Raw genomic sequence first — 20,219 nt, forward strand, 5'->3', positions numbered from 1 at the left:
TCCAAAAATAGGAAAAAGTGAGGATTAAAGAAAAATAAGTAGATAATCATGTGTATGTCAGTGTTTCCCAAGCAGGGAGCCTCCAGCTGTTGCAAAACTACAACTCCCAGCATGCCCGGACAGCCAAAGGCTGTCCGGGCATGCTGGGAGTTGTAGTTTAGCAACAGCTGGGGGCTCCCTGCTTGGGAAACACTGGTCTACGCAGAGGACAGGAGCTTATTCCGGGTCCTTTACAGTAAACCCTGGATCAGCTAACCCTGGTACAGGTAAAGTGTACAGAACATGTAATACCTTCCTGTACTGTAGGGGGTGCTACCAGACACCAGTCAGTGCATACACTTCAGTAATACAGGTAAAGAGTACAGAACATGTAATACCTTCCTGTACTGTAAGGGGCGCTACCAGACACCAGTCAGTGCATACACTTCAGTAATACAGGGGTTTTACCAGTAAATTGCCCATTCTGATTGGTCAGATCTTCCGGCCATTGACACGTTTCAAAGATCTGGACGGTCCGTAACATTGTATGTTGAGTCTGGTTTCAACTTACAATGGTCCAGAAAAGACCATTTTATGTTGAAACTATTGTATGTTGAGGCCATTGTAAGTTGAGGGATCACTGTACAGAATTTTTTTTTTTTTTTTTTTATTTGTATTTCTTATAGGAAAAGAAACCTAACACTTAAGCAAAAGCACACAGAAAGATGAAGGTCAGTCCATAAGAGCGAAAAAAATAAATAAAAATAAAATCGATAGTCACACAGATGTACCCGCTTATAATCCATTAGGCTTTTAGATCTGCTCCTCCTAGGAATATCCTTTGTAAATGCAGGAAGTAAAACATGGATTTAATGCCTCGTGGATACAGACACATTTACTAAGAGCATAGATTACACAAGGCCCTAGACATGGAGAGGGGATGATGGATGGTGAATTAGTCGTGGATAGAGATGAGCGAATTTACAGTAAGTTCGATTCGTCACGAACTTCTCGGCTCGGCAGTTGATACCTTATCCTGCATAAATTAGTTCAGCTTTCCGGTGCTCCGGTGGGTTTGGAAAAGGTGGATACAGTCCTGGGAGACTCTTTCCTAGGACTGTATCCACCTTTTCCTGGCCACCGGAGCACCGGAAAGCTGAACTAATTTATGCAGGATAAGTCATCAACTGCCGAGCCGAGAAGTTTGTGACGAATCGAATTTACTGTAAATTCGCTCATCTCTAGTCGTGGACTCTCAATTTAGGCAGATCGTATTGAACTAGATAGATAGAGAGCGGGGAGGTTCGGCCTTTACGAACAACATAGTGTAATTTAAAAGTATTTGGCTATGTCAGTGTTTCCCAGGCAGCGCGTCCCCAGCTGTTGCAAAACTACAACTTCCAGCATGCCCGGACAGCCTTCGGCTGTCCGGGCATGCTGGGAGTTGTAGTTTTGAAACAGCAGGAGGCACCCTAGTTGGGAAACCTTTGACTATGTATCTGAGCTGATCTTGCTCTAGCAGCATCCCCAGCCAGCCATCTGTTGTGTCAGGCCAGTAAACTAATAGCGTACTACTGCCAGGCCCCCCGAGCCACCTATGAGGGCCGAATACATTTCTAAAAGTAATACTATACCACGACTTTAATAATATATGAAGCAACTAGAGATGAGCGAATTTACAGTAAATTCGATTCGTCACAAACTTCTCGGCTCGGCAGTTGATGACTTATCCTGCATAAATTAGTTCAGCTTTCAGGTGCTCCGGTGGGCTGGAAAAGGTGGATACAGTCCTAGGAAAGAGTCTCCTAGGACTGTATCCACCTTTTCCAGCCCACCGGAGCACCTGAAAGCCGAACTAATTTATGCAGGAAAAGTCATCAACTGCCGAGCTGAGAAGTTTGTGACGAATCGAATTTACTGTAAGTTCGCTCATCTCTAGAAGCAACGTCCAGAAATGTAAGGCCTGATGGTCATTGTGGCATCTGGATACCCAGGGGCTGAACCCCTTTCCACTATACGAGAGTCACACGGCTTAAAAAGGGGTACTCCACTGGAACCCCCTTTTTATTGAATTTTTTTATTTTTTTTAAATGAACTGGTGCCAGAAAATTAAACATGTTTGTAAATTACTTCTATTTAAAAATCTCAATCCTTCCAGTACTTATTAGCAGCTATATACTACAGAGGAAATTATTTTTTTGACTTGTCCACAGTGCTCTCTGCTGACACCACTGTCCATTTCAGGAACTGTCCAGAGCAGCATAGGTTTTCTCCTGCTCTGGACAGTTCCTGACATGGACAGAGGTGTCAGCAGAGAGCACTGTGGTCAGACAGAAAAGAAAAGAATTTCCTCTGTAGCATACAGCTGATAAGTACTGGAAGGAAAAATATTTTTTAATAGAAGTAATTTCCAAATCTGTTTAACTTTCTGGCACCAGTTGATTTAAAAATAAAATAAAATTATATAAATTATTATTTATTACTAGTTTTCCGCCGGGGTACCCCTTTAAGGTGCGCTTTTTGTTTTGTGGGTTTTCCGCTGCATATTTGAAAGTGGGCGGGCTCTTCTCGGCTGTCCGAAGCAAATTTTCCGCAGCGGAATTCACGCTGCGGAGAATCCGCCACAGTCCCTACTGACTTCAATGGTGCTTGCGGCGGATTTTTCACAGCATAAATTCCTCCGTGGAAAATCTGCTGCGGACAGCCGAGAAGAGCCCGCCCCCTTTCAAATACGCAGCGGAAAGCCCGCAAAAACAAAAAGCGTGTGAACGCACCCTAAAGAGGACCTATAGTCAGCATAAAATTTTTTTTATTATAAATTTATATTTTTTACTTTTACACACACTTTGGCTTTTACACACCTGCGCCAAATTTATCATTTGGCACATGTCCTTTAGTAACTTTGGCGCATACCATTTTCTTCCTTTGGTATGTGTGTTTTCCATGTCAGAATTTACGCCAGACAAGCACCTTATTGCGTCAAATTAGTGACAAAATACAATTGGCGCAATAGATAAAATGACTGATCACTGCAAAAATCACACACAGGACCATCAAAATCGTAGCAAGTTTACAAAATGACAGTGCAGAGAATGCACCAAACTTGGGCACAAAAAACACTGCGCCAAACATACGCAATAAAAGACACATAAATCCTTTGATAAATACACCCCCGACACACACACACACACACACACACACACACACACACAATATGTATATTCTTTCATAGCCCCGAGACCACAGATTCCTTGAAATCGACAGAGATGTCAGCAGAGAGCACTGTGCTCATGATGTCAGCTCTGTGTTCCAAAAAGAAAAGAATTTCCTCTGTAGTATTCAGCTGCTAATAAGTACTGGAAGGATTAAGATTTTTTTAATAGAAGTAATTTACAAATCTGTTTAACTTCTAATTTTCTCCACCGGAGTACCCCTTTAAAATAATTATTATTCTGTTTTCTGGTGCAGACTTTTCAGATTTTTACATCCTCGGTACGCGACGCCTTCTGTGACTTACCGACTGGTCTGTGGTCAGCGGGGTGTATCCAGTCATAAGGAAGTGTAGACGTGGTGTGGGGATGAGGGATGCGATCAGCCCGATTAAGTCATTGTTCATATAGCCGGGATAGCGGAGGGTTGTAGTACTGGCGGACATAATGGTGGAAACCTGGAGAAACAAATATGGGACGTTACAAGTATCAAAAGCTAAATGTGCGCCCCGCTGCTCTAATGTACTAAACACACTGCTGGCATCAATGTCTGATCATCAGGGGCTAAAACCAAGTCGCCAGGTGCCCCACCCATCAAACAATGCCTGGAAAAACACTAAAACAGTTGTAACCAAAATAGTTATGTGTAAATAGCACTTCTGTAACTGTCAGTCAATCTCCTGAAGGGTAGGGTTACACAGAACGCATGCGCAGCGTATTTTATGCTGCAGATCCACCCATGATGGACCTTACATTGCGCCTCCAGCCGTGCCTGCTCGTAACGGCAGCCGATAGTTGCGACGTAAGAAACCCTGTAAAAGGAAGAACTTACCAACTGGTTGATTTGAGAAAAAGATGGATTCTGTATGTGCAGTCTGTCAGTCGCAATTCTGTTCAATGCGGTGTTATCTAAAACCACCTACAAAAGTAAAAAAAAAAAAAAAAAAGTTAAAAGCTCCAATAAGATAAGGGGTATTTGGGTGTATTCGAAAAACAGGATCTCAGCCGTTTTCACCAGTACCGTAGGGTGTGAATGGAGCAGCAGCGGGTATGTTTAACCATCACCCTATTCAAAAAGGAAGGTGGAGACCCCCTTTCTGGCAATTACCTTTGCCCTGTGCACCTACAGGCAGCTGTATGCGTGTGTGTATATGTGTGTGTGTGTATGTGTATGTGTGTATATGTATATGTGTGTGTGTGTGTGTGTGTGTGTGTGTGTATATGTGTGTGTGTGTGTATATGTGTGTGTGTGTGTGTATATGTATATGTGTGTGTGTGTGTGTGTGTATATGTGTATGTGTATGTGTGTGTGTGTGTGTGTGTGTGTGTGTGTGTGTATGTGTGTGTATGTATATGTATATGTGTGTGTGTGTGTGTATGTATATGTATGTATGTATGTGTGTTTATGCATGTATTTGTGTGTGTGTGTGTTTGTGTATGTATGTGTTTGTGTATATGTGCGTATGTACGTGTGTATGTGTCACACCTTACCACACAGTCAGCGTTTTGAGTCAGCCTCTTCAGAGTCAGGAGGGAATTGTAAGGCTGGACGACAACGTCACTCATTTCATCCTGGTTTGGGAAGACGGAATAGGTCTGAACCAGCTTTTTGGGATACCTGGAATGAATAGAGTGCAGAGGAGGGGAGCTTTTAATACTAAGCACTATTCAAGGTATCTTATGTGCAACCTAAGGGTAGTGTAAAATTTACTGGAAATTTCTCAGCAATCTGCACCATTTGCTGGATTTGATGGAGAATTTAATTGCAGATTTTATGTTGTCTACCGACTGAAAGAAAAATGACATGAGCGTTAAAACTCACTACAAAGTGCAAGCTGCTGCTCTGTGTGAACCTACCCTAGATTTTTTTTTTTTTTTTTTTTTTTTTAAGAGCCATATACTACAATATTAAGGTGGAAGCCATCACGCCTAAGTTGTTTTTAACAGCATTTAGAGATATGCTTGCGAGGGAGCTATGCCAAGATAGTCCCACAGGGAAGGGGAGGCTTATCAGTGAGCTTCATCTATTGTCTAAACTACACACTGGTGTCACACAACACAACACACACACACACCAAAAGTTCTGAAAATTAACATTAAAACTTCATTTATACAATAGGTCAGTTTCTGATGACACATTCCCCATTACCTTGCAGGCCTTTTAAGAGGTTGTTCAGCAAAAACTAACTTATCCTCCCCTAACCTGTGGTTAGAAGTAGCTGATGGCAGGGGGGGAATGAGACCCCCAGCTCTCAGTGAGGAGCACATTAGGTAGACAGTACACACTCCATTAATTTCCATAGGAGCACTGAAGAGACCCGAAATACAGAACTAGGGCATCTCGGGAGCTCCCATAGTAATGAATGGAGCGCAAGTCATCTACTACAGACTCTAGGCCCGTAGATCGAGGACAATTAACATTTTCCCTGCACAACCCCTTTAATTTAGACACCCATTTCTTCTCTAATTATCAGTACAATGTATATCATATAACACACCCTGCAATTACCTGTCATTTAATCTCTCCAATAGGTAAGATCCTAAACCAGAACCAGTACCCCCAGCGATAGAATGACAAAGGACGAAGCCCTGGTAAAAAGAAAACAATACAGATCCATTATGTTTTAATGGAGTTTTCACGGAATCCAAATTGCATCCCCCCCCCCCCCCCCCCACACACACACGAGGCTTCATATTCCTGCATTCACGACTACTCACCTCCAAACTATCACTGCCGTCTGCTTCTCTATCAATGATGTCAAATATATCTTCGTGGATTTTCTCACCCTACAAGAGAGGTTTATTTAGGTATTCTTCATATTAAAACAAAATGAGCAGCGCGAGACTGAGATAAAGCACTACGAGAGCACCCCACCCTGTGAGATCAGAGACACTTCCCATCAAAGACTTTACCTATAATAAAGGCAACTGATGAAGAAAAGGTACCAGACGGGGGTGGGGGTGTATGGGTGTATGTATATATGTATATATGTGTATATGTGTATATGTGTATATGTGTATATGTGTATATATATATATATATATATATATATATATATATATATATATATATATACACACACATATATACATATATATATACACACACATATACATACACATACACATAAATTACGGTATGCAATACATATATACACACACAAAATGTCTAATATATAATTAATAATTTATTATTTGTTATTAAATAATCAAACAATATTAGTTAACAATACTAAATATATAATATTGACAAAGCTAATATTAACATAATATAATAATAATATTTAGTTAACAACAAATACAATAATAAAATAAAATATTAACTTACTATTATTGTTAATAAAATAATATTTAGTTATTAACTAAATATTTTGTTATTAACAATAATAAGTTAATATTTTATTATTGTTGTTGTTGACTAAATAATATTATATTATGTTAATATTAGTTTTATGTTAATATATATTTAGTATTGTTAATATTAAATAATAATTAATTATTATATTTAATTATTTGTATTATGTTAACTAATAAAATAATAATATTTAATAAATTAACTCAATAATATAATATTTAGTTAATACTACATTATTATTTAGTTAATATATTAATATTTAGTTAAATAATAATAAAAATAAACTATTTGTTGTTATTAACTAAATACTAATATAATAATAATACTACTACTACTACTAATAATATTAATAAAAAATGTTTTTCATATTATATTTAATTATTTTTATTATGTTAATAACTAATTAAAAAGGAGATTTTTTAACACTTACCGTAAAATCTCTCTCTCGAAGGATCCATTGGGGGACACAGACAGTGGGTGTATCTTGCTGTCTCTAGGAGGTGTGACACTATGGTGATAAAATAAGTCAGCTCCTCCCAGCAGGATACACCCGCCTTCAGGCTCTGAGCTAGTCAGTTTAAGTTCCAGAGCAATAGGAGGAGACCAATAGGTCAAGGAAAAACCCACAACTGTCCGAGAACCAGAAGAAAAAACATAACTGAACACACCCTCGGACAGAGAACCAAGGAAAAAACCCCAAAAGGGCGGGAGCTGTGTCCCCCAATGGATCCTTCGAGAAAGAGATTTTACGGCAAGTGTTAAAAAATCTCCTTTTCTCTATCGGCTCCATAGGGGGACACAGACCATGGGATGTACCAAAGCCGTCCCTTGGGCGGGCAGATAAGTAATCAGGCAGACGGCTGATCCACTGCCGCCTGCAACACCTTACGCCCCAGGGTAGCATCAGCCGATGCGAAAGTATGAACCCGATAAAACCTCGAGAAAATGTGCAAAGACGACCAGGTAGCCGCCTTGCAAATCTGCGAGGCCGATGCTCTATTCTGTAGAGCCCAGGATGCCCCAACAGAACGTGTGGAATGAGCCACCACCCTTGAAGGAGGAATCTTCTCCTTACAGCAATAGACTTCCGAAATGGTAGACCGAATCCACCTAGAAATGGTGGCCTTGGAAGCAGGTTGTCCCTTGCGACGACCCTCCGTAAGGATGAAAAAGGAATCACACTGACGAAACGAAGAAGTGATGGAGAGATAAGCCCGAACCACGTCCAGCTTGTGCAGTAAGCGCTCCCTAGGATGAGAAGGAGCCGGGCAAAATGACAGGAGGACAATGTCCTCATTGAGATGAAAGGCCGAGACCAACTTAGGTAAAAAGAAAGGGTCTGGCCGGAAAACAACCTTGTCCTGGTGGATCACCAGAAACGGAGAACGTCAGGAAAGAGCTGCCAATTCAGACACCCTCCGGATGGAGGGGATAGCCACCAGAAACGCCACTTTCCAAGAAAGGAGGCGGAGACACACCTCTCTAAGGGGCTCAAAGGGTGCACTCTGGAGGGCACTCAGAACCAGATTCAAGTCCCAAGGAGGAGAGGGAGACCGATAAGGAGGAACAGCGTGCCCCACTCCTTGCAGGAAGGTTCGGACATGAGGATTAGAAGCCAGGGGCCGCTGGAAAAGAACAGTAAGGGCCGAAACCTGACCCTTAAGGGAACTGAGAGACAACCCCAGTTCCAACCCCGACTGCAAAAAGGACAGAAGACGGGGAACAGAGAAGGTCACCGGGGAGAAGTCCTGAGCTTCACACCAACGAAAATAAGACCTCCAAGTACGGTGGTAAATCCTTGCAGAGGAGGGCTTACAAGCCTTGAGCATGGTGCGAATGACTTGGGAAGAGAACCCACTGGCCCTCAAAACCGCGGTCTCAACCGCCACGCCGTCAAATGCAGCGACTGTAAATTGGGGTGGCAAAGAGGACCCTGAGAGAGCAGATCCTGACGGAGCGGAAGGCGCAGTGGAGCGTCGTCCAGGAGCCTGACTACGTCGGAGTACCACAACCTTCGGGGCCAATCTGGAGCTACCAGAATGGCGGGGACGCCCTCTGCCTTGAGCTTCCTCAGCATCCTGGGAAGAAGCGGAAGAGGAGGGAACAGATAGGGTAAACCCCGCCCAAGGAATCACTAGGGCGTCCATGGCCAGAGCCTGAGGGTCCCAGGACTTGGACACAAACGGAAGGATCTTCCGATTGTGCCGGGACGCGAAGAGGTCCACGTCCGGAATGCCCCAGAGGTCGCATAGGTGCGTGAAGACCTCTGGATGTAGAGCCCACTCGCCGGGGTCGGGTGAGGACCGACTGAGGAAGTCCGCTTCCCAGTTGAGCACCCCCAGGATGTGAATTGCCGAAATGGCCGGAACCTTGCTCTCCGCCCAGGAGAGAATCTTGGTCACCTCGGCCATGGCTACGGAGCTGCGGGAGCCGCCCTGACGATTTAGGTACGCCACGGCCGTGGCATTGTCCGACTGAACGCGGACAGTACGGGACTGAAGATGGGACTCCCAAACCAGGAAACAAAGAAGAATCGCCCGTAATTCCAATATGTTTATCGGAAGAAGGGTCTCCTGAACCGTCCAATCCCTGAACAAGCCGCCCCAGCCCGACATCCGTTGTAACAACCTGCCAGTGAAGGGGAAGAAACGACCGCCCTTGGAGAAGAAGGGGGAAGCGGAGCCACCAGAGCAGAGACTGACTGACCCTGGGAGGGAGAACAATCTGACGATCAAGGGACAGAGGAGACCTGTTCCACCGAGAGAGAATCGACATTTGGAGGGGGCGGTAATGAAACTGGGCAAAAGGTACGGCCTCCATAGTTGCTACCATCCGACCCAGGACTTCCATACAAGTGCGGATGGAGACTGATACCTGGGCCCGAAGGGAGCGGACGCCAGACGCTTGTCCAGCGGAAGACAAATTCGGGCAGAGGCCGTGTCGAAGAGAAGTCCCAGAAAGGTTAGAGACTGGGTAGGACGGAGGACTGACTTGTCCTGGTTGACCATCCACCCGAAGCAAGTCAGTGTGGAGAGTGATGTCCAGATGGTCGCCCAGATATGGTATCACCGAGATTCCCCTCGACCGTAACAGGCCCAACACCGGCGCAAGGACCTTTGTAAAGACCCGAGGAGCCGTGGCTAGACCGAAGGGGAGGGCTACAAATTGAAAGTGCCCCTCCGGAACCGCAAAGCGGAGGTACCGATGATGGCCCGGAAATATTGGCACATGGAGGTAGGCATCCATGATGTCCACCGATGAAAGGAACTTCCCTTGTTCCAGGGACGCCACTACCGAACGGAGAGATTCCATTCAGAAGTGGCGGATGAGAAGATGAAGATTGAGACGCTTGAGGTCCAAAATTGGACGCACAGAACAGTCCTTCTTGGGGACCACAAAACGATTTGAATAGAAACCTTGAAAACGTTCCCCTGGAGGAACAGGAACGATAACCCCCTGGAGAAGCAGAGACTGGAGAGCCGCTCGAAACTGCTTGGCCAGAGGAGGAGACCGGGGGGCCCAGGATTGAAAAAAGCGATCCCTCGGAAGGGATGCAAATTAGATCCGGTAACCGTTGGACACCACGTCCCTGACCCAAGAGTCTTGAATGTGAGAGGTCCAAATGTCGCGAAAAAGTAAGAGACGACCTCCCACCCGAGAAGAAACCGCGGGTGGGGGCCTCACTTCATGCAGAAGTGGGCTTGCGGTTGCCTGATTTGGGAACAAAACGGCCGGACCGGTTGGAGTCCGACTTCCAAGACGGGCGAGCCCGGAACGAGGGAGCCTTCTTGTCCCGCGAGGGCGCCTTCCCGGATCCCTTGTTGGAGCTGGAGGTCCGAAAGGACCGAAAGGAAAAGGCCATCCTTTGGGAAGTAGGGCGAGCCTTATTTTGAGGTAACAAGGAACTCTTACCTCCCGTTGCCTCGGAGATAATCTCATCAAGGCGTTTGCCAAAAAGACGGCCACCCGTAAAGAAAAGCTCAGTGAGAGATCTTTTGCAAGCCTTAAGCCACATAGAGCGGCGGAAAACCGCTAGATGACCCACAGTATAGGCAGAACAACAAATCCACGGCTTTAGAGCATTGGAGAGCAAAAGCAGATAGATCCTCCGGGGGGGATCCCGCTAAGATATCCTGACGGAGCTTTTGGCACCACTCCGACAGGCCCTTGGACACCCATGTGGAGGCGAAGATGGGAAGAAGAGAAGAAGGGAACCGCAGTCCCCGAGTCCCCACCTGAAAACAGAAAAGAAAAGGAATAAAAACTAATACGTCCCTAACTAGGGAAACAAAAAATCAGAAGACCTGGTCTGGAGCAAACCAGACCATGTCCACCTCCTTCAGACACTACGCTTAAACTGACTAGCTCAGAGTCTGAAGGCGGGTGTATCCTGCTGGGAGGAGCTGACTTTTTTTTATCACCATAGTGTCACACCTCCTAGAGACAGCAGCATACACCCACGGTCTGTGTCCCCCAATGGAGCCGATAGAGAAATAATATTTAAATTAATTTATTATATTATTTTATTTAATTACTTTTATTATTATATTTAATTATATTTAATATTTTTTTTATATTATATTTAATTATTTTTATTATTATGTTAATAACTAATAAAATAATAATATTTAATAAATTAACTCAATAATATAATATTTAGTTAAGACTACATTATTAATAATATTTAGTTAACAAATAATAAAATTAATAACTATTTGTTGTTATTAACTAAATAAATACTACTAATAATATTAATAAAAAAATAAATAAAAAAAAGCCTATGTAAATGAAAGGAAGAGGAACAGAGGATACCAACACCCATGAGGCTGGGTAAAGAACCATTATAGATCAGTGGTCTTCCTACTGTTGCCCTCCAGATGTAGCAAAACTACAACACCCAGCATGCCCAGACAGCCGCTGGCTGTCCGGGCATGCTGGGTGTTGTAGTTTTGCTACATCTGGAGGGCCACAGTTAAAAGACTACTGTTCTAGACAGAAATGCAATGAGCAGGAGCGCACACTCACCTGTGAGAATCCACTAGCCCAGTTGTTCCCCGCTCCTCCGCCGTGTTCAGACAGGTAGATGTTCTCAGGGTTGTACAGGTTGGCGTACGGGGAGTTTAATATGGAGTGAATTACCCTAGGCTCCAGATCCAGAAGAACGGCTCGGGGGATATAGTGCTCATCATCCGCCTAGAACAAAGGACATTCAGAATGAGTCAATGTACATATGTAGAAGTGACTATTAGGTCAAGTTCACACTATGGAATTTTTAAGCGCAATTCCAGTTAGAAAAAGACCTAGGAAATTCATATGCTGCACGAGTTCCATTGCGGTCGATGGGATTATGCTGCACAGTGCAGGATTTCTGCGGCTGACAGGTCATTCTTTTGGCAGAATCCACCTGGTCATCTATGGGGACCGCGGTGTACATGTGATCCGGAATCAGTCGGCGCTGGCCGCACTCGGAATCTTCAGATGATGATTCCTTAGTGTTAACCTAGCCTCACCAGAAGTGATAACATTTGTTAGGAGAGTAAATCCCATTTACACCTTATGAAATGACATAAGTAGCCGATCCACCAAGAAAATAAATAAAATATTATATATATATATATATATATATATATATATATATATATATATATATATATATATATATATATATAAATTTATTTATACACACACACACCGTATTTTTCGCCCTATAGGACGCACCGGCGAATAAGACGCACCCAATTTATAGGTGCAAAATCTAAAAAAAAAATTTTGATTTTGAACCCAACAGTGGTCTTCAACCTGCGGACCTCCAGATGTTGCAAAACTCCAACTCTCAGCATGGCCGGACAGCCTTTGGCAGGTAAGGTCCCCCCCGGTGTCCTGTAAGCACTAACCCGGCTATTCAGTCGGGCTGTTCGGGAACGCCGCGGCGGTCCCGAACAGCCCGACTGAACAGCCGAGTTAGTGTCACTTTCGCTTCAGACGCAGCGGTCAGCTTTGATCGCCGCATCTGAAGGGTTAATACAGGGCATCACCGCGATCAGTGATGTCCTGTATTAGCCGCGGGTCCCGGCCGTTGATGGCCGCAGGGACCGCCGCGATAGGTGTGTATTCGCCGTATAAGACGCACCGACTTTCCCCCCCCCAGTTTTGGGGAAGAAAAAGTGCTTCTTATACGGCGAAAAATACAGTATGTGTGTGTATATATACACACATACTGTATTTTTCGCCGTATAAGAAGCACTTTTTCTTCCCCAAAACACATATATATATATATATATATATATCTCTATCTATCTATCTCTCTCCACACACATATGAACAATTTTGTTAGTTATCAGTATCGGCATCTAACCTTGCCCTTAATGCGTCTTGCCCGTGACACCCGGGCCTGGAGAACGGTGCTTCTGGCTGCTTTTTTTTTCATCTCCCACACAGCCACGGCAGCCCTGTAAGAGTACCGCAGTGGCTGCCTGGGAGAGGCGCTTTGAACTTCGGCGTGGCGCTGCTGCGCTTAGACATTCGGGCGGGCGCTGCTGCGCCCACCGCCCTGCCGCCTGTCCTTAGCGCACAGAGCATCGGTATTGGCTCTAGAAATAAAAAAAAATAAAAAATAAATATTGGTTGATCCCTAATATATATGAAAATAATATATTAACTTTTTTTATTTAAATGTCCTGGGATCTTAAGTCCCAGGACATCAGGGCATACCTTTACGCCCTGGGTCCTTCAGGGGTTAACCCCTTAAGGACTAAGCCCATTTTCACCTTAAGGATATATTATATTATATTATATATATATATATATATATATTTCCAAATGGCGGAGGACAGCACAACCACTGTAAGTCTTGCGATAGTAATCCGGGTGCAATAGGTAAAAAACGTGGTCCCAGTCGCAGACCACATCCATAAATTCCAACAATAAGTCCAGCAGCACTCACGGGATCAAGTAAAAAACACAACAGTGTTTATTAAACCATGTTCAAATGCCATTTGAACATGGTTTAATAAACACTGTTGTGTTTTTTACTTGATCCCGTGAGTGCTGCTGGACTTATTGTTGATATAGAGATATATAGATATAGATATAGATATACACACACACATATTTATATATATACATATACACACATATACATACATACATATATACACACACACATACATACATACACACACACATACATATTTATATATATACATACATATTAAAAAATGATATCCTGACCTACAATGGCCCCGACATACGATCATTTCAACATACGATGCTTTTGTATGTCGGGGCCATTGCATAAACGGCTATCCGGCAGCGCAGACTGCTTCAGCTGCCACCGGACAGGCGTTTAATGTGCCTCGTGTGCTCAGGTGACCGTCACTCGCCTGTCCTCGACATTCCGGACCGTCCTCTACAACCCCTCGCATGCCGATACAGCCAAAGGCTGTCCAGGCATGCTGGGAGTTGTAGTTTAGCAACATCTGGAGGCACCCTGGTTGGGAAACACTGACGTAATCATTACAGTGTCCGTCATCACACATCATTATAAAGCAGATATGCCATTCAGGAGCACGGAAAAGCCAGGGGAAACATTTTTTAACCTGGCTTATCTATTCTCCTGAATGGTATTTCTGCACTTTTAGGCATTATAGATAAGTCATGCCATTATGTGTGTACGGGGCATTATGTACTTGAGTCAGACAGTATATGGTGGCATCTTCAAGTGTTACATAGGAGTAAGTACAGTACCCTGCATGTCATAATCATTGCCCAAGGCACTGGTGGGCTCTATATGAAGTACAGTCAAGCAGTATATGGTACCTTCTTAAAATGGGGTACTCCGGTGGAAATTATTATTATTATTATTATCATTTTTTTTTTTAAATAAGCTGGTGCCAGAAAGTTCAACAGATTTGTAAATTCCTTCTATTAAAAAAAATCTTAATCCTTCCAGTACTTATTAGCAACTGTCCCCTGCATCGCCCCAGTTTGCTCTGTAGTGATGAGGGCGGGGTGCCGCTGCAGAGATCGTGGGGGTCCCCAGTGATCAGACATCTTATCCCCTAAGCTTTGGATAGGGGGATAAGATGTCTGGGGCAGAGGACCCCTTTAATACCACCCGCAAGTTTTTCTAACGGGTCGTGTGGGATCCCAATCTTCTAACACACTGGTAAATGTTGGGAACAGCTGTAAAATACTAAGTCCATATAAGGACAGAGGTCGGTGCTCATAATTTATTCATGCCTGGAATTGTAAGAGGAGATTTTCCTCCAGACTGTCCGTCCGGAATTATATGGTCAGAAAATACTGATGCTACATTGACATCATATATACAAGAATGAATCAATCAATCAATGAATGAATGGTTGTAACAATTTACCATACGTGTTCAGTAAAGAACATTTTATTGCCTGAAGCCTGATACAAGTCCTCACGATTAGTCCTGAGAAAATTTACAGTAAGGGTACATTCCCACACGGCGTATTTTGCTGCGTATTTGCTGCGTATTTGGTGCTGTGTATTTTCCTACCCATTGACTTCAACAGAGAAAATAAAATACGCAGCAGCAAATACGCAGCAAATACGCCGTGTGGGAATGTACCCTAAATGCGGCAAATCTCAAAAAGGTGGCTCAGCTGTTGGTTGAAAAGTCTAAGATTACCGTCTTAAAGGGGCACTCCGCTGCTCAGTGTTTGGAACAAACTGTTCCAAACACTGGCGCTTGTGACGTCATAGCCCCGCCCCCTCATGACATCACACCCCCTCAATGCAAGTCTATGGGAGGGGGCGTGAATACAGTCACACCCCCACCCATAGACTTGCACTGAGGGGGTGGGGAGTGTGATGTCACAAGGGGGCGGAACTATGACGTCACAAGCTCCCGGCGCCGACTTTTTGTTCCAAATGCAGAGCAGCGGAGTGCCCCTTTAAGTTGTTCTTTTCAGACTGACCACAGTGTTCTCTGCTGACCCCTCTGTCCATGTCAGGAACTGTCCAGAGCAGGAGCAAATCCCCACAGCAAACCTCTCCTGCTCTGGACAGTTCCTGACATGGACAGAGGTGGCAGCAGAGAGCACTGTGGTCAGACTGGAAAGAACTACACAACTTGCTGTAGAGCATAAAGCAGCTGATAAGTACTGGAAGGATTAAGATTTTTTTAATAGAAGTAATTTACAAATCTGTATACCTTTCTGGCACCAGATGATTTAAAGAAAAAACCAGAGTACCCCTTTAAAGGAGAACTATGGCAAAAATGTACTTCTCCCCTACCCACAGATGGCACAGCTCACCTGGTAGAAGAATACATCTTTCCGGTCTGTGCCTTCGGTAGCAAACTCTTCCACAATCCCTTCGGGGCTGATGCCATGTTCGGCACAAAGCTGCTTCCAGAACTCGAACCCAACTGTACGAGACAAGAAAGAGGACGGTTACCCATCTTGGAGATACAATTTCAAAACTGCTTTGCATAAATACATTTTTTCCAGGTCACTTTCTAGACCAGTGCTCTTCAAACTTCAACTCCCAGTATGTCTGTCCGGGCATGCTGGAAGTTGTAGTTTTGCAACAGCTGGAGGGCCATAGTTTGGAGATCACTGGTCTAGACTGAAACAAAGTCAAAGCTTTGGTTTGCCATGAAATTACCCTGTGCATGCATTGCCAATAGGTGCCCAATTCTGCCATCCAATTATATATTTCCAGACCTGTAACTTTTCAGCTGTTGGGGGAAAAAAAAAAAAAAAAAAGCTCCCATCATGCCCTGAGGAGTAGAAGTGGTCAGAGAAGAGCAATCTTTTAAAAGGGAATAAAGACTAAACAAAAAGATCAGGGCAGTGCAAGTTAAATTTTATTTATATTATATCTATATATGTAATTTTTATAATACAGTGACCCCCCCGACATACGATCATTTCAACATACAATGGCCTCATCAACATACGATGCTTTTGTATGTCGGGGCCATCGCATAAACGGCTATCCGGCAGCGCAGACTGCTTCAGCTACCACCGGATAGCCGTTTACGGTGCCCCGTGTGGTCCGCTGACGATCACTTACCTGTCCTCGGGGCTCCGGCGCGTCCTCTTGGGGATCCCCTGCATCGTCGGCGCTCTCCATTGTCGTCATCACGTCGCTGCGCACGCCGTCCCGTCATCCAATAGGAGCAGCGTGCGTAGCGACGTGATGGCGGCGACGGAGAGCGAGGATGCCGGGGAAGTAGAGGCCTTGTCGGAGCGTCGGGGACACCACGGGGATGCAGCGACAGCGATGGACGGCGACATCCCGGGCAGCGGTGACGGTCGGGAGCGGCGGGGACAGATGAGTATAACCTCCAATACCAGTGGTCTTCAACTGCGGACCTCCAGATGTTGCTAAACTACAACTCCCAGCATGCCCGGACAGCCGTTGGCTGTCCGGGCATGCTGGGTGTTGTAGTTTTGCAACATCTGGAGGTCCGCAGGTTGTAGACCACTGTCCTATACTTTACATTGCACGGATCCCTCAACATGCGATGGTTTCAACAAACGATGGTCCATTTGGAACGGATTACCATCGTATGTTGAGGGACCACTGTATACATTTATTTTTAATAAACGTAAGCCCCTCCCTTCATTAAAAAAAATCAAAAAAAAAATCAAAAAAAAAATCTAAAAAAAAAATCTAAAAAAAAAATCTCCCTTGTCCACCTTAATAAAAAAAAAAATATATAAAAAAAAATAAAAAGCGTTAAGAGGGGTCAGAAGAGGAGAATTTTGAAAGGAGTATTCCATGAAAAAACATTTTCATATCAGCTGGCTCCAGAAAGTTAAACAGATTTTTCCGAAAATGACATTTTTAAAACGTATTCATTTTCGTGCATGTAGTTATGATTTTTTCCAGAAGTGCGACAAAATCAAACCTATATAAGTAGGGGATCATTTTAATCGTATGTACCTACAGAATAAAGATAAGGTGTCATTATTCGTAGAAACGGAAGCCCCCAAAAAGTACAAAATGGCACTTTTTCAATTTTGTCGCACAATGATTTCCCCCCCCCCCCCCCCCCGTTATGCTGTCCATTTTCGGGTAAAATTACTGATGTCACTGCAAAGTAGAATTGGTGGCGCAAAAAATTAGCCCTCATACCGGTCCGTACGTGGAAAAATAAAAAAGTTATAGGGGTCAGAAGATGACAATTTTAAACATAGAAATTTTCCTGCATGTACCGTTTTTAGGACGCACCGGCGTATAAGACGCACCCAATTTATAGGTGCAAAATCTAAAAAAAAATAAGAGATTTTGAACCCAATAGTGGTCTTCAACCTGCGGACCTCCAGATGTTGCAAAACTACAACTCCCAGCATGCCCGGACAGCCAACGGCTGTCCGGGCATGCTGGGAGTTGTAGTTTTGCAACATCTGCAGGTCCGCAGATTGAAGACCACTGCATAGGAGGTAATACTCACGTGTCCCCGCCGCTCCGGACCCGTCACCGCTGCCCTGGATGTTGCTCCATCGCTGTCGCCGTCGCTCCGGAACATCTCTGCTGCCGGACGGGTATCCTTGCTCTCCGTCGCCACCATAACGTTGTTACGCACGCCGACGCACGTACGCGACGACGTGATGACGAGGAAGGAGAGGGCCGGCCGCACAGGGGATCCCTGAACGGAGAAGTCACCGAGGAGGTAGGTAAGGTCCCTCCCGGTGTCCTGTAAGCACTAACCCGGCTATTCAGTCGGGCTGTTCGGGACGCCGGGGTGAAATCGCTGAACAGCCGGGTTAGTGTCACTTTCCCTTCAGACGCGGCGGTCAGCTTTGATCGCAGCGTCTGAAGGGTTAATACAGGGCATATTAGTCCTGTATTAGCCGCGGGTCCCGGCCGTTGATGGCCGAAGGGACCGCCGCGATAGGGGTGTATTCACCGTATAAGACGCACCAACTTTTTCCCCCCAGTTTTGGGGGAAGAAAAAGTGCGTCTTATACGGCGAAAAATACGGTAGTTATGATTTTTTTCCAGCAGTACGACAAAATCAAACCTATATAAGTAGGGGATCATTTTTAAAGAGAAGGTGTCATTTTTATCGAAAAATTTACTGTGTAGAAACGGAAGCCGCCAAAATTGCAAAATGGTGTTTTTTTTCTTCAATTTTGTTGCACAATTATTTTTTATTTTTTTTTGTTTCCCGTTTCGCCGTGGATTTTTGGGTAAAATGACTGACGTCACTGCAAAGTAGAATTGGTGGCGCAAAAAATAAGCCACCGTATGGATTTTTAGGTGTAAAATTCAAAAGGGTTAGGATTTTTTTAAAAAAGGTAAAAGGAGGAAAAACGAAAGTGCAAAATCGGAAAAACGCTCGGTCCTTAAAGGGGTACTCCGGTGAAAATATTTTTTCTTTTAAATCAACTGGCTCCGGAAAGTTAAACAGATTTTTACATTACTTCTATTAAAAAAAAAATCTTAATCCTTCCTGTACTTATTAGCTGCTGAATACTACAGAGGAAATTCTTTTCTTTTTGGAATGCTCTCTGATGACATCACGAACACAGTTCTCTCTGCTGACGTTATTATAATAATAATAACACTTTATTTATTGTTGTCCTTGGTGGGATTTGAACCCAAGTCCCCAGCACTGCAAGGCAGCAGTACTAACCACTGAGCCACCATGTTGCCCTTAGCATACATCCGCTACGCACGGTTGCTAAAATGGACAGAGATGTCAGCAGAGAGCACTGTGCTCGTGATGTCAGTGTTCCAAAAAGAAAGGAATTTCCTCTGTAGCATTCAGCGGCTAATAAGTACTGGAAGGATTAAGATTTTTTTTAATAGAAGTAATTTACAAATATGTTTAACTTTCTGCCACCAGTTGATTTAAAAGAAAAAAAAGGTTTTCACCGGAGTACCCCTTTAAGCATACTCATTTTCATGCATAAAGTGTAATCTTTATTTATTTATTTATTTTTAAAGTAATAAAATATAACAAAACCAATTTAAATTGGGTATCGTAAGTGTAAGGACCTACAGAATAAAGTTGCAAAATGGAGATTGCGTCCCCCCCCCCCCCCAATTTAGCCACACAATCTATATATATATATATATATATATTTTAATAATTTTTTGTAAAATGAAAAGGCGTAAAAAAAAATTTAAAAAAAAGGGGTCATCGCGAAAAAGAATTGGTCGCGAATGGGACCCTCGTATAAGTCTGAAGACGGAAATAAAAATAGAAAATAAAAAAGTAATGCGCCTTAAAATGCAAGGAGAGAAAAAAAAAAAACACGAAAGTGCAAAAATGACAAATTGGCTGTGTTTACAAGGGGTTAATTATGTACTAAATATTAAACATTATGTTTACAGGTTGCAAAACTACAACCCCCAGCATGCCCGGACAGCCTACGGCTGTCCGGGCATGCTGGGAGTTGTAGTTTTGCAACAGCTGGAGGTGCCCAGTCCGCAGACCACTGTCTTACCCTTATAATAATACAGCAGATCCCATATCCATATCAAAACGATATCCCGATTATATCACGATACTCACTCTGATTGCCGCACTGGCCGAGCTGCAGCGTGATGATCTCCCGGGGCATGGTGCTGGGTGCTCGCCGTCTTCTCCCGCCTCACCGCCCGCGCTTACTCTCTAACGGCGGCTGACGTCACCGCACGGAACAACAAAGACGTCAGGAGGTCAGGTGACACTCTCAAGTCAC

The 20,219-nt window shown here is 43.9% G+C and overlaps 1 protein-coding gene across 1 annotated transcript in view; it reads right to left on the reverse strand.

The window, feature by feature from the left end:
• LOC130296633 (tubulin gamma-1 chain) overlaps positions 1 to 20,204 on the reverse strand; it is a 31,895-nt gene extending 11,691 nt beyond the window's left edge. Inside the window, exons 1-8 of the mRNA XM_056548383.1 lie at positions 20,051 to 20,204; positions 15,831 to 15,943; positions 11,569 to 11,736; positions 5,907 to 5,975; positions 5,698 to 5,777; positions 4,680 to 4,806; positions 4,021 to 4,107; positions 3,497 to 3,646 (exon numbers count right to left, since the gene is read on the reverse strand). Coding sequence (XP_056404358.1) covers positions 3,497 to 3,646; positions 4,021 to 4,107; positions 4,680 to 4,806; positions 5,698 to 5,777; positions 5,907 to 5,975; positions 11,569 to 11,736; positions 15,831 to 15,943; positions 20,051 to 20,099 — 843 coding nt within the window. The 5' untranslated portion in view covers positions 20,100 to 20,204. The remainder of the gene's footprint in view (positions 1 to 3,496; positions 3,647 to 4,020; positions 4,108 to 4,679; positions 4,807 to 5,697; positions 5,778 to 5,906; positions 5,976 to 11,568; positions 11,737 to 15,830; positions 15,944 to 20,050) is intronic.
• Positions 20,205 to 20,219: the final 15 nt, after the last annotated feature.

This window comes from Hyla sarda, chromosome 12 (assembly GCF_029499605.1).
Source record: "Hyla sarda isolate aHylSar1 chromosome 12, aHylSar1.hap1, whole genome shotgun sequence".
Taxonomy (NCBI): Eukaryota; Metazoa; Chordata; class Amphibia; order Anura; family Hylidae; genus Hyla; species Hyla sarda.